Below are 15,936 nucleotides of genomic sequence, written 5' to 3' on the forward strand. Positions count from 1 at the left end.
ACTGAACATGGCAGAAGTGTGAGGAAAAAGTGATTTTCATCTCAGATGTGGAAGAGCCTTTTTTTTGGCGGGGGGGGGGGGTAGAAATATCCAGTTAGCATAAAGCTGGATCATTTACAGGATGGTGGATGAGTGCTGGAGTTAATGTTTCTGGAGTCATCTGAGTATAGATGGGTTTGAGAGCCAAGGATATGACTAGAATCCTCTGAGACATGGGCTGTGGGGGAGATGAATCATGAGGCTAAGTTTTGAACCTTGAAAAACATTAATTTTTAAGAGGACAGAGGAACAAGAGCCTATAGGAGAAACTAAGCCACTAGAGGTATGATGAAGAAATCTTTCCTATTCTTGAGTATCAGAAGTATTAAAATGTTTAGCAAATACTGTTTTTATAGTGAATGTTGGCAAAGTATCGTGAATGTTGGCAAACTAAATGTACTGTCTTTGTATTTAAATAGTGTTCCTATAAATTTAAACATATTTTAAACTTCTTCAAATATTTCCATGCTAACTGTTCATCTTCTGTCTTGTGAGAATTTGTTATTCTGTTTCAGTAAAATGTCCCTTCTTATATACTATTTGATTTGTGGAATAGACAGTCTACAGAAGCCCTAATTATGTGTGAACAAGATATTTCCAGAATGCGCCGGCAACTGGAGGAAACGAATGATGAGCTGGCTCAAATTGCTAGGGAAAGAGATATCTTGGCTCATGAGAATGATGCTGTCCAAGAACAGTTTGGCAAAGCCAAACAAGAAAACCAGGTACATGTTATCCTCGAATCGTTTTGTCCAAGAAAAAAAATACGTTTCTTCTGTAACCATTTTTATTTCACTTTGTAGAAAAGCTCAGACACCACAATAGCCATTTCATTTTTACTTTTATAGAAGAATATGCCATGTTATTTTTAGATGAACTTTCTATAATATGAATTTCTTTTTTTTTTTTTTTTTTTTTTTTTTTTGGCCAGTCCTGGGCCTTGGACTCAGGGCCTGAGCACTGTCCCTGGCTTCTTCCCGCTCAAGGCTAGCACTCTGCCACTTGAGCCACAGCGCCGCTTCTGGCCGTTTTCTGTATATGTGGTGCTGGGGAATCGAACCTAGGGCCTCGTGTATCCGAGGCAGGCACTCTTGCCACTAGGCTATATCCCCAGCCCCTATAATATGAATTTCTTGATATGAAGTGTTATAAAATAAAGAAAAAAGAATGAAGATTTAATGGAAAGCACTTTCATACTAGAGGATATATGTGTGTGTTTGAGCAAACCTTTGGTTTTACTTTCAGTATGTTTACTTTGCATTATAAGAACCTACCTTTAAAATATTTTAAATTTGTGGAAATAACTATAAAATGTAAAACTTTGTTAATTATATAAAGTGATCTTAATGTCAGGCACCAATTGCCCACACCTGTAATCCCAGCCACTTGTTAGGTGGCTATTGAGATGATTCAGGTTTAAAGCCAGCCTATGCAAAAGCAAAATCATTTTAATTGGTTTTTCTTTTAGTTAGTAAATTTAAATTTTTTAAAACACTTTTACCTCTTGTGGATTGTCTTTTAGGTTCTTTGCCCATTCACTACTGAGCTTTGTGTTAAACTTACCTCATCATCTTTGTGTATTAGCTACATTAATTTTATTTGTCATATACATCATCAATGTTTAAATGACCAATGTGTTATTTTTACATATTGAAATTTTCATTAGTTATACTCAAATCCAGCTATCTCTTTTTTACAGGCACTGTCCAAAAAGTTGAATGACACGCATAATGAACTTAATGACATAAAACAGAAGGTCCAAGATACTAATTTGGAAGTTAACAAGCTGAAAAATATATTAAAATCTGAAGTATGTACATTTCTTTTTCTCGTGGCTCATGATATCAAAGTTTTCATAAGTATTATTTTAGCTATTATGCTCATTATAACAGGTGGACCAGGTTTTGTTTTAATACATTTTGATAATTTTGATAATGATGAATTATTGTATAGAGTTTCACTAATATCTAGGAAGGTAATTCAATAATATGTGTGTACCTTTCACACTAGGATGAGAAAGTTTTTTTTTTGTTGTTGTTTGTCAAGGGCCATTTGAATACGTATAACATCTTTCAAGGCCATACAAAGTTCCTAACTGAAGCAGTTAGGTCACAGCCACCCTTATTTTCAGGAAGTTTAGAAAGTAATAATAATAATAAGCATGAAGAAAGAATTGCCTTTAGAAAGATGATTCTGCAGATATGAGGAAGAATTAATTAGGATTATGATAAAACTAGAAAGGAGAACAATTAAGAGATGTTCTGACCCCAATTTAGGCAAGTAGTACAAAGAATTCCAGTTGAAACAGTAGAACAAACACTGCAGCATTTTGGGAGTAGCCAGAGAGAACTTTGGATACAGGATATAAGAAGAAGGTAGAGGAATACAATGAACACTTTTATTTCCCTTGTATTATTGTCTCTCTCAGGCCCCACAATTCTCTGGGAGGATAATAAAAGGTGTGATATGGCTTGGAGGGCAAGAGACATATTTTATGGAATCCTTTTCTTACTTATTACTTGGTCACAAAACAAAATGTAACATTAAAAATGTCCCTATCTTTGAGAAATAGAAGTGTTATTGGGGAGACAGTATATCCACTTATAAGTACATAAACCATATAACTATATGTCAGTTTTAAACAAATGGCACAAAGTTAAAGAGGGATGCATATTTTATAGACAGCTATTATTTTTATTACGGCCATTGAAAACATACATTAAGTGTCTAAGGCAAATATGAAATATGTAAATCTTGAAAGTCGAATATGAAATATGTAAACCTTGAAAGTCAATGAAGTAGTTTAGTATATAGTATGTAGTTTAATATAAGATTTTGCAAAAATCATTCACACCAAAGGCCACAAGGTGGCAATGTTAACTGGATTTCAACCAGTTTATTACTATTAAGTGATGTTATTTGTGAGAATGTAGATCTGATCTGAAAGACTAATAAGGTGAGACACTATTGCAAATTTGCCATTTTATTTAGCCCAGGATCTCTGATAGAAAAAATACCATAATTAGGGGCTGGGAATATGGCCTAGTAGCAAGAGTGCTTGCCTCGTATACATGAAGCCCTAGGTTCAATTCCTCAGCACCACATATATAGAAAAGGCCAGAAGTGGCGCTGTGGCTCAAGTTGGCAGAGTGCTAGCCTTGAGCAAAGAAGCCAGGGACAATGCTCAGGCCCTGAGTTCAAGCCCCAGGACTGGCAAAAATAAATAAAATAAAATAAAATAGCAAGGAACTTTTTTTTAAAAAAGAAAGAAAAATGCCATGTTTGTTAACAGGAAACAGATATCCAGTGCCTTTTATTAATTACTGAAATTATAATTGATTTCTTAGAATGAATTGGCCAAACCATAGTACTAAAATATATTATTATGGAACTGAAATTTTTCCTCAAGAAAAACATCTTACGTCAATCAATACAGTTATAACCTATAAGATGGAAAAAATTGGTTTCACCTGTGAATGTATGCCTGGGGAATGTAGAATACAGAGAAGCTGTCATACTACCCAGTAAAATGTCCAGGAGCAGGGGAATTCGCAGATGCAAAAGTAGCAGATAAACACAGATAGGAAAAGAAGGCAATGAGAATATTGCTTGAATAAAGGAAATATAAGGACATGTTTGCCCAGGTTTTCTTTTAAAATTTTATTGTAAAGGTAGTATACACAGGAGTGACAGTTACAGGAGTAGGATAATGAGTACATTTCCTTTTGAACAGTGTCCCCTCCTCCCATCTCATTCGCTCCCAGTTTTCCCCTCACAGCTTCCCTTTCCCCAAAGTTGTATAGCTCATTTCTAACATAGTGCCTATTGGGTTTCACTGCTGAATTGCTTCACCTTTTGGCTCACCATTTCTGTGCTTCCCCTTCTGCTCCCCAACACAGATAAACTTATATACAAGACAAAGGGTACAGAAATAAGAAAGTAGCAACAGACGGGAATAAACCAAAGAAAAAAAGGAAAGAAGAAAAGAAAAAGAACTGAAAACAGAATAATAAAAAACAACTTTGGGGCTGGGAATATAGCCTAGTGGCAAGAGTGCTTGCCTCATATATATGAAGCCCTGGGTTCAATTCCTCAGCACCACATATATATAGAAAATGGCCAGAAGTGGCGCTGTGGCTCACGTGGCAGAGTGCTAGCCTTGAGCAAAAATAAGCCAGGGACAGTGCTCAGGCCCTGAGTTCAAGGCTCAGGACTGACAAAAAAAATCTTTTACTTCCATTTCTTGGAGTTCATTTTGATAAGCATTATTTAATACAGTATTATGCACATAGATTGAGTCTCTGTGATCATCTCCTAAGATAGAAATGAACTTAAATTTACTAAGGGGGATAACTGTGGCTGAGGCAGGGCAGATCACAACGGCACTATTCTCTAAGATAGGTTTTCTCAAGGTTATGTTACAAATGTTCCTGTGGGAAGTGAATTACAAGTGACCTGAAAATAATTATTTCAGTATGTATCATATGTTGAATGTGTAAGATGTTTTAAGATAATACCCAAGATTTGCTTTTCAGGAATCTGAGAACCGGCAAATAATGGAACAACTCCGAAAAGCCAATGAAGATGCTGAAAACTGGGAAAATAAGTCTCGTCAACTAGAGGCAGATAACAATACCCTCAAATTAGAACTTATCACTGCAGAAGCAGAGGGTAACAGATTAAAAGAAAAAGTAGATGCCCTCAACAGAGAGGTTGAGCAAGTAAGTTTGGAAAAATGAACTTATAATATATCCTGCATCATATTATTATTATTATTATTTATTTTTTTTTTTTGGCCAGTCCTGGGGCTTGGACTCAGGGCCTGAGCACTGTCCCTGGCTTCTTTTTGCTCAAGGCTAGCACTCTGCCACTTGAGCCACAGCGCCACTTCTGGCCATTTTCTGTATATGTGGTGCTGGGGAATCGAACCCAGGGCCTCATGTATATGAGGCAGGCACTCTTGCCACTAGGCCATATCCCCAGCCCCATCTGCATCATATTATTTATTTAGCCAGTCATGGGGCTTGAACTCAGGGCCTGAGCACTGTCCCTGGCTTCTTTTTGCTCAAGGCTAGCACTCTACCACTTGAGCCACAGTGCCATTTCCAGCTTTTTTCCGTTTATGTGGCACTGAGGAATTGAACCCAGGGCTTCATGTATGCTAGGCAAGCACTCTACCACTGAGCCATGTTCCCATCCCTGTATCATATTTAGAAGAGGATTTTGTTTTTGGCTCTGAGAATTTTATCCTCCTTTTATCTACCCTGGTTTTCCTCTAATTTCTTACATACCCTACAACCATAATCTTAAAATTTTACAATCTGAAATTAGAAACTATTTTAAACATACAAAAATGACAAAAGGTGAGGGACTGGAGGTGTGGCTTAAGAGGTAGAGCACTGGCCTACCAAGTGGAAGGCCCTGAGTTCAGATTCCAATACTGCCCCTCAAAAGGGAGCACACCTACTTCCATCCCTCAGATGTAAGGGGGCTAACATTTTGATGTGTTTGCTTCTTATATTTCTGCTGAAAGAAAAAAAAGCATTGCAAATATCACTTCTCATCCTTTCCACTCCTCCCTTGCTTCCTCCCTAACAGTGGATGAATATTTCATATTACTATGTCTATCTCATTTGCAAGTGTTTATATTTTATACATATATATCTCCCACTAATGATATGTATTGTTGTTTTGTTTTTAAATTTTAAGTGGTAACATACTGGATATTTCTGTTTTGTTCAATATTTTTTTTTTTTTTTGCCAGTCCTGGGGCTTGGACTCAGGGCCTGAGCACTGTCCCTGGCTTCTTTTTGCTCAAGGCTAGCACTCTGCCACTTGAGCCACAGCGCCACTTCTGGCCATTTTCTGTATATGTGGTGCTGGGGAATCGAACCCAGGGCCTCATGTATATGAGGCAGGCACTCTTGCCGCTAGGCCATATCCCCAGCCCCTGTTCAATATTTTAAATTGGCTGTTTTTCTATTTTGATTTACATAGTGCTATATTTTATTTAACAATGGCTTAAATATTTTCTATTTTGATACACATACCTTATTCAAACACTGACATAAATATTTTCTTGTTTAAATCATTACTACATTGAAGGAAATTTAATTTTCTCATTTTTTATAGTAAAACCCTTGTGACAAACCTTCTACATTTCTCTTGGCTTTATTTCTAAGTTTATTTCTAGAAGTGAGTAATTGGACCTAAAATATACTTGACTTCAATTCTTAGACGTATTGTCAACTTTCTAAAGTTTTACTTTCCCTCTAGAACCACAAGTTACAATTTGCTCAAATACAAATCAGTATGCTATATTATTAATACCTTAACACTTTTCCATCCTTTTTTGTTTCCTTGATTACAAGTGAAATTGAGGATCTTTTCATGTTCCTTGGCCACTCAGGATTATCCTGATGAATTTTTCTTGAATAACGTTGTCTTAAACTTCACCTTTTAAAATTTTACGTTACTATTGGATTACTTATCTTTTAATTATTTATAGTAATTCTTTATATGTTCTTGATAATAAACCTTATGAAGATATATCAATTACCCCTTATTTGTGTCTTGCCTTTTCCATTTACTTGCAGTATAAAGGCATGTTAAACTCTGATGCATTCAGGATTATTATTAGTCTTCCTATATGGTTTATGCTTTTATGTCCTGTTTCAAGGCCAGAAAGGTATTTTTTCCTATATTTTTTATTTGATTTCTTTCCTCTGAAGTATGGGAAGAATGGGAGGGAGAGAGAATAGAGAGAATGTAATTGGTACAAAAGTAGTTAGAAGAAGAATAGTTCTAAAGTTCCTCAGCACAGAGATTTACTATAGTGTATACAGAATATCTGGAGGAGAATTTGAAGATTCCAATACAGATATGATAATGTGGGATTTAAATGCTAATTTCTCTGATTTAATTGTTTATATGTATCATTGTATATTTGTATTTAATTGTATACATGTATTTAATAGTATACATTGTATACATGTATCAAATTACAGTACTGTATCCCATAAATAAGTATAAATATCAATTAAAAATGTTAGGTCTTGTACATGGTAGAAAGTATATGGTGTAAATTCAGTTGTCTTCATTTTCCTGTCCAGTTGTCTTAGCAACATTTGTAGAAAAGACTAATTCTTCCTCCACTGAATGATCTTAACACCTTTATAAACAAAATAATGGATTATAGCCAAGCTTTCTGAAAGAAAGCCCTTTGGGGTTATAATAGGGATTATGCTGACTTGACAGATTAGATTGGGGAGTGTGACCATTTTAGCAATATGAAGTCCTTTATATTGTCTTTGGTGGTGTGTGATTTGGGGGATTAACTCAAGGGTCTTCAAGATGCTAAGCATGAGCTCTAAGCTACACCCCCATCCCTATGTAAAGTCAGGGTCTGTGCAACCTAGGCAAGCACTGTAATACCTCAGATCTAATGTGAACTTTTCTGATTCACATACATGGGATATGGTTCCCCTTACTAGATCTTTATTTCAACAATATTTTTCTGTTTTAGATTATGTTATACCCTCTGTGTTAATTTTTCTAAGTAATACTTTTAGTTTGAATGCTTTTGTAAAAATTTTCTTTCTTTCTTTTTTTTTTTGCTTGCACTAACTAGTACAGGTTTTGAACTTAGGGTCTTGTGCTTGCTTGGCTTGCTTGTTCTGCTAGCACTCTACCACTTGAAACATACCTCCAAAGTGGTTATTTTGGAGATAGAATCTCACTGGTTTTTCTGCACAGGCTGATTTAGATCACAATCCTCCTGAATAAGTTAGAATTATAGGTGTGAGCCACTGAAATCTGGCTCATTTTTATATTTTTTATTGCAAGTATATAAAAATGCCATGTTTTTGTGTATTATATGTATCTTGTTCCTGAACTTTAGATTTTAGTGAATTCCTTATGATTTTCCAGCTCCATGTCATGTCATTTTAAAACAAAAACAGTTTTAATTTTTGTTCTTTCCAGCCTGAATAGCTTTTATTTTTTTCTTGCCTTGCCTACAACTTCAAGTATACCACTAAATACAAGTGTTGAGAAGGGACAACTTTATCTTGTTCCTTAGAGGGAAAGTCTTTTGACCGTCGAGTATGGTCAGCAAGTATAGCTGTAGGTTCTTTGTAGATGCTTATTATAAAGTTGAGTAGGCTTCCTTTATTCATAATTTGTAGAGTATATCTATCATAAAAGACTGTATTATGTCAAATGACTGCTTAAGTGTTGAGATAATCATGTGGTTTGGTTTTCTTATTTTATAGATATATTACATTAATTGATTTGGGGATACAAAACCAACTTTTCATTCTTGATATAAAACCTAGTTGGACATAGTACATAATTACTTTTACATAGTGCTATATTTTGTTTTGACTTGTTAATGGTCAAGGAAGATTTTATGTCTCTTCCATACTTGTTTGATATTAATGTCAGAATACTATGGTCTTCGTAGGACAACTTTGGAAGCATTCCCTCCCTCCTTTCATTTTTGGTAAGAATTTGTATCTATTTGTAGATTTTTTAGAGGTTTGATAGCATTTTCTAGTAAATCCATCAAGACCCACTCTTTGTGAGAATTTTCAAAATGACTAATCAACCTCGTTGTTATAGGTTATTCAATTAATTCTGTTTCTGTGTCAATTTCAATAGTTTGTGCTTTCTATAACATTTTTTTCCATTTTATTGAAGTTTATTTAAATTAATGGCATACAGTTGTTTGTAGTATATCTCTATAACTCTCTTACAGAGGCTACTCTGATGGTTCCTTAGGGTCATAAGTTTTATCAAATTCAAAATGTTTGGCTGCTATTTCTTTTTAATGTTTTTAGTACCTTTAAGTAGTTGTACAAAGGAGTTGTCATTTGACAAAGCAGTTTAAGAAAACACTGTGTCTTGATCAATATTGCCCCTTTCAACATTCTCACCCACACTTCCCAACACACCCCTTCCTTCATTTTTCTTAATTTTTAGATTATGCATTGAATTTCTTTACCATTGAACAGAGCAATTTAGGTATACAATGTACTTTAATCTGTGTCATCACTTCAATATCTTCACCCCTTTTTGGCACACTCCTTCCTTTACTTTCCTCAATTCTGTGGTATATACATTGAATTCTTGCTTCAATTTTGGTTATTATTCCTTCAAATATTTTTTATCTCTCCTTTGCCTCTTCTACTTTTGTAATTCAAAGTACTAGTACTCAGATCACTTGATATGGCTCTACAAATTACTAAAGGGTTCGTCTATCCCCCCACTTTTTGTGTGTGTGTGTGTGTGTGAGAGAGAGAGAGAAAGAGAGAGAACATGCATGCGCATGTGTATGTGTGTTTCATTTTGCATAAGTGCTATTTTTGTGTTTTAAGATTTATGTATCTGTTTTTATCTAATTTACAATTTATCTACTTCAGTACAGTACTCATTTATGATACTACCTTTTTTAGGTTATTTTTAAAATAATAATTACTTATTTATTGTCAAAGTGATCTACAGAGGGGTTAGAGTTTCATTGTAAGGCCATGGGTACATTTCTTGTACTATTTGTTACCTCCTCCCTCACTCCCCCTCCCCCTTAGGTTATTTGTTTCTTAGGTTATTTTTAGTGCCTTTCAATTTTCTTATTTTTCTCTTTAAATTCTTGATGTTATTGAGTGTATTCATAATAGCTGTTTAGGTGTCCTTGCTTGCTAATTCTATCATCTCTATAATATTTGCTTTTGTGTCTATTGACTGATTTTTTCTTAGTTATGAATCTCATATTCCTACTTTTGAGCATATCTAGTAATCTCTGATCAGATTCTAGACATTGTTAATTGTAAAGTGTTGGACTTTTTAAGCTGTTGTATTTTATCCTGCTAAACACTTGAATGATTGCTAGTCATGCAATCTTTAAAAATTTTTTACTGTTATTATAAGGGTGATGTTCTGAGTTGTTGTTTCATAAGTCAGGTAATGAGTACATTTCTTCTTAGACAAAATTACCACTTCCTTTATTCTCTCCCACTTTTTCCCTTCCATCCCTGCCTACAACTTTCATGCAACCTTTTTTAAAATAACTTTATTCAACATAAATATGCTTACAGAAATTCATTCTGGCTGATGGGATATTGAATGATTTCTGGTCATACATGAAATGTGGGAGTTGCCTGTCTTGCAGATTCTCTAATTTCTTTCTGTACTAGGATTCTTTTTGTTCTTCTTTTTTTTTTTTGCAGTCCTGGGCCTTGAACTCAGGTCCTGAGCACTATCCCTGGCTTCTTTTTTGCTCAAGGCTAGCACTCTGTCACTTGAGCCACAGAGCCACTTCTGGCCTTTTTCTGTATATGTGGTGCTGAGGAATCGAACCCAGAGCTTCGTGTATACAAGGCAAACACTCTTGCCACTAGGCCATATTCCCAACCCAATTCTTTTTGTTTGTTTTGCCTGGCCTTATGGAATTTTGCTTATGAATATACCGATTTCTGGCATTTTTCTCTGCATGCCTTTCTCCTCTCTGCTGCTGTTCTTTAGAAATTCTAGCCTAAAATTTGAGCTTCCCTAAAATTTGATGCTTGTCTCTTAAAGACAATTAGACCATTGGATGGTCTTCTGATTCCTACTTCCTAAATTTTCATCCAGAACTTACAAGTAGACAAAACATTCTGTTATTTTGAGGTTTACCTGGTTGGTTTTCCTTCCTGTGATGATCATATTCTGTGTTACTTGCTATCTATTATTTATTTTGTTGTGGTTTTTTTTTTTGTTGTTGTTGTTGCTGTTTTGCTCGTCCTGAGGCTTTCACTCAGGGCTTGGGCACTGTCCCTGAGCCTTTTTTCTCAAGGCTAGCACACTACCACTTCAACTACAGCTCCACTTCTGCCTTTTTGGATGTTTATTGGAGATAAGAGTCTCAAGGACTTTCCTGCCTGGGCCACCTGTGGACTGTGAGGCTCAGATCTCAGCCTCCTGTGTAGCTAGGATGACAGACACAAACAACTAGTGCCCAGCACTACTGTTATTTGAAAACTTTTCCGCTTGTAGTTTGCCTATATTTTTGTTTATAGAAACACAGTAATTCAGGGCTGGGAATGTGGCCTAGTGGTAGAGTGCTTGCCTTGTATACATGAAACCCTGGGTTCGATCCTTCAGCACCACATATATAGAAAAAGCCAGAAAGTGGCACTGTGGCTCAGGTGGTAGAGTGCTAGCCTTGAGAAAAAAGAAGCCAGGACAGTGCTCAGGCCCTGAGTTCAAACCCTAGAACTGGCAAAAGAAAAAAAAAAACCATGGTAATTCAGAACCTTATTCCCTCCTCCAATCTGGATAATATTTCCTTATAAGCCTTTATTTTTGAATACTATAGTCGCTGTTATTTTTGCAAGTTTATACTGGCTGTTTGTTCTGCTCATGGGTCATGTTTTTCCACAAGTTTATATGTCTAGGTTCCCCGCCCCCCCTCCGATTACTGAGCCTTGAACTCAGAGCTTAGGAACTGTATCTGAGTCTTTTTTTTTTTTTTTGCTCAAAACTAACACTCTACCTCTGTGGCCCTTTGATCCACAACTTGACTTCTGGCTTTTTGGGTGTTAATTGGAGATAAGAGTCTTTTACACTCTCTTGCCCAGGCTGGCTTTGAAACATAGTTCTCAGATCTCAGCCTTCTAAGTAGCTAGGATCACAAGTATGAGCCACCAGTGCCCAGCCCCACTGCTCCTTTTAGGATTTTTTTTTTTTTTTTTGGCCTGTCCTGGGGCTTGGACTCAGGGCCTGAGCACTGTCCCTGGCTTCTTTTTGCTCAAGGCTAGCACTCTGCCACTTGAGCCACAATGCCACTTCTGGCCATTTTCTGTATATGTGGTGCTGGGGAATTGAACCCAGGGCCTCATGTATAGGAGGCAAGCACTCTTGCCACTAGGCAAGCCTTTCCTTACAAGTGATTTCGCTTTACAGTATAGGCCTGACCTTTCTGAGGCATCTATAGAATGAACACTTCACCAAAGGTGTCCATTAAGGACTCACTATTCTGGCAGATTCAAACTCTGTGACTGTTTATCATAGAGCTCCCTGGTTGTTCTTAACTCAGCCTTTAAGAATTTCCCTTTAGACATTCATGGCTTAGTATTCAGCAGATTCATAACAACTGTTAGGCAAATTCTGGGGATCTTTGTGTGTGAGAGTGTATATGTTTGTGTGTGTGTAGATTCTTTATGAAACTCTCACCTCACAATTTCAAATGCTTATCTCTGTGTTCTCAGCTTGACAAAATCACTGTGCTCTAATTGGAATTTTCCTCCCTGAACAACAGACTGGAAAATTTTTCTAGGCAGAAAACTGGGTGGTCACAGGGATTTGTCCTTGGTCCTTTTCCTTCTCTCAGACATGACAACTGCTTTTTGTTCAATGTCTGAAAGTTACTTAAGCCATTTTTTTTAATAGTGAGAGGATATGTTCTGCCCCAGTTATGCTATTTTGGAAACAGAAGCATGACATACTTTTAAAAAAAATATTCCTTTTCTATCAGCTATGGGTCTCAAATAAACATCATATAACATGACTTAAAAATCAAACCCAAGGGGCTGGGGATATAGCCTAGTGGCAAGAGTGCCTGCCTCGGATACACGAGGCCCTAGGTTCGATTCCCCAGCACCACATATACAGAAAACGGCCAGAAGCGGCGCTGTGGCTCAAGTGGCGGAGTGCTAGCCTTGAGCGGGAAGAAGCCAGGGACAGTGCTCAGGCCCGGAGTCCAAGGCCCAGGACTGGCCAAAAAAAAAAAATCAAACCCAAGACTATTAATTGATAATCTTAATAATTTGTATTTATCTGTATTACTAGTGCATTTAGATGAATTGCTTTCCTACTTCACGTTTTCTACTTATCATGGTCACTTTATGTTCTACTTTCTGTCTTCTCTTTCAGTTTTCTGTGCATGTGCTGGTTCTGAGACTTGGAGGTTTCCCTGATGTTTATTGCTCAAGGCTACCACTTGAACCATAGCTCCACTTTGGGCTTTTTGGTAGTTAATTAGAAATAAGAGTTTCACAGATTTTCCTTTTTAGGCTGGCTTTGCATTGTGATCCTTAGATCTCAGCCCCACTCCCTGAGCAGTTAGGATTATAGGTATGAGCCATTGGCACCTGGCTGTGTTTGCTTTCTTTACATCTGTCCACTAGCACGCATTGGTTTGGAAGTTATGTATTGTATATTTATTCCTATAGAAGTTACAATTGTAATATATATTCAACAAAGTCTATTGTTAATATTACCAACTCTCTTAAATAATATGTATAACTAAGAATATTTAAATAATGAACACAACACTCAGCTCCCTAGCACACATGCTTGCTTTCTTTCACTATCACACACACTCTAACCTTTCATGTCATTGTTGTATACTACTTTAGTTTCAGCTTGTCTTTTTGTATTTTCCCCCAAACAGTTCATTATTACGGTTCTCTTAGTAAATACTTAACTGTATCTACCCATATGTTTACAAAATCTATACTTTTTATTACTCTTGTCTTTCCTTTTTTTTTTTTTTTAAAGTAGGACTGGGGTTTGAACTCAAGGCTTCAAGCTTGCTAGGCAAATACTCTACCTTATGAGTTATGCCCCAGTCCTTCACCATTGATTCTTGCATTCTATTCCTCCCAGTTTAATTTCTTTTTTTATATTATAAAATTGTATTTTAATTTTTTTTTTTTTTTTGGCCAGTCCTGGGCCTTGGACTCAGGGCCTGAGCACCATCCCTGGCTTCTTCCCGCTCAAGGCTAGCACTCTGCCACCTGAGCCACAGCGCCCCTTCTGGCCATTTTCCATATATGTGGTGCTGGTGAATCGAACTGAGAGCTTCATGTGTAGGAGGCAAGCACTCTTGCCACTAGGCCATATTCCCAGCCCCTTTTAATTTCTTTTCAAAGAACTGTCTTTCAACAAAACTTTACAAATTCATTTTCTCAATATGTGTCTAAAAACGACTTTGAATTACCGTCAAGGCCAATTCCTCAATCTTGAAAATTAGTTTATCTGAGCATAGAATCCTAGGCTAAGAACATTTTCTTACAAATTTGAAAATATCTTTTGCTTTTATTGCAATATCCATTCTTATTCTAATTGTTATTCTTTATAAGTCTATATTTGTCATTGTTCCCATTAAGATCTTTTCTTTATCATCTTTCTGTGAGACTAAATGAATTCCCTACCCTGAACCTCCTTTCTTTTATAGTACAGCATTCAGGGATCTCAGATTATGTAGCTCATTTTTGTTTTGTTTTGTGCTCTGCCACTGAGTATACCTTTTAACCCTAGAGTTCTCAGCTCTAACTCTCCATTAGTCCTAAATCCTTACTTCCTATCTTTCCTAGATGGGGATAAGCTGCTGTGTTATTGAGTCTTTTCATCCTTAAGCTTAGCTTCAGGCCTACTAAAATATCTTTATTTCCTTTTTTGGGGGGAAATGGGATTTTCTGTTTCCTCAGTTCAACTATGAATTGAAAGAGATATTTTTACTATTCAGTGTTATTCAGACAGTTTTGCTCTTAATTTAATCAACCATTTTACTAAAACATTCCAATGATCTTCTCAAATTTTGAACCTGATAACTATAAAACTTTGAAGACATTTATGTAACTTGGATCTCATGTATTACGTTTTTTAAAAATTTTCTTTGTGGTAGTAGGGTTTGAACTCAAGGACATGTACTTGTTCTGCCACTTGAACCATGCTCCAATCCTTTTTTTGCTTTATTTTATTTTTCAAGTAGTCTGGCTTTCTTCTGGGTCTATCTCTGGACTTCAATCCTACTTAAAATCCCCCATATCAAGTACTACAGTTATGAACCGTCACACTCTGCTTGCTTGAAATTATATCTCAATAACTTGTTGCCTGGACTGGCCTTCATCTCCACCTCCCAAATAGCTGGTATTGTAGGTGTAAACCACCAAATCTGGGTCACATTATGGTTTTTAAAAGTTCTTATTTCTTATAATTGCATATATGCTTATATGTATATATGCTGCTTATTCTTGCCCCAAATCCCTTTCTCTCAGAAATATGAGTGTTAGAGAATTATCAGCCCTAATTCTATGATATTGTGATTGATATCAACATACAATACAAGAACAAAGCAAATGGGTCTTATGAATGAAGGAGTGGCTAACATTTTGTGTTTGTCAACACATTTATATTTATGAATGATTTAAACTGGAAATAGAACTGTAGGCCAAACATTAGTCAGTTTTGGGCCTGAAAACTTTCAAGTAGAAAAAGGTTTTCTCCTAAGAATATTTTTAATGACTAGGTGGCCACTTTACTCATAGATTTTATGTAAAGAAAACTTAAACCAAAATTTACCATTTCTACATTGTTTCATAACATGAGTCACCACCTGTATCTTCTAAGCTTCCTATGGTCTAAAGTGAACTAATATTTTAAGTTTTGTCCCACTTTGTTTTTCATGTTGTACAACATGGAAATGTATTAAATGTTTTGTCCTTGCAGCACTTAAATGCAGAAAGGTCGTACAAGTCCCAGATCTCAACCTTACATAAATCTGTTGTGAAGATGGAAGAAGAGCTTCAGAAAGTTCAGTTTGAAAAGGTGTCTGCACTTGCAGACTTGTCTTCCACAAGGGAACTCTGTATTAAACTTGACTCAAGCAAAGAGCTTCTGAATCGGCAGCTGGTTGCTAAAGATCAAGAAATAGAAATGGTATGTAATACATTTCACAAAACTTCTACAAAAATTGCTATTACTAGAGTATCTAACTCCCATTTCCTCTATGGAGAGCAGGAAGTGTTTCTCTATTTTTCTGTGCTTTAATCTTATCATACTAAAATGAATCCTTGTTAAAACTTTCACAAATGGCTAATTCTGTATTATTCTACAATATCACAAAACAATTCCTTT

The 15,936-nt window shown here is 36.1% G+C and overlaps 1 protein-coding gene across 7 annotated transcripts in view; it reads left to right on the forward strand.

The window, feature by feature from the left end:
• Nucleotides 1–15,936, forward strand: part of Tsga10 (testis specific 10) — an 89,795-nt gene that overhangs the window by 65,991 nt on the left and 7,868 nt on the right. For all 7 annotated transcript variants that reach the window (XM_048352262.1, XM_048352261.1, XM_048352263.1 and 4 more), the window contains 4 exons: nucleotides 596–764; nucleotides 1,739–1,849; nucleotides 4,575–4,760; nucleotides 15,529–15,738. In XM_048352262.1, the coding sequence (XP_048208219.1) occupies nucleotides 596–764; nucleotides 1,739–1,849; nucleotides 4,575–4,760; nucleotides 15,529–15,738 (676 nt within the window). The remainder of the gene's footprint in view (nucleotides 1–595; nucleotides 765–1,738; nucleotides 1,850–4,574; nucleotides 4,761–15,528; nucleotides 15,739–15,936) is intronic.

The sequence above is a fragment of the Perognathus longimembris genome, chromosome 8 (genome assembly GCF_023159225.1).
Source record: "Perognathus longimembris pacificus isolate PPM17 chromosome 8, ASM2315922v1, whole genome shotgun sequence".
NCBI lineage: Eukaryota > Metazoa > Chordata > Mammalia > Rodentia > Heteromyidae > Perognathus > Perognathus longimembris.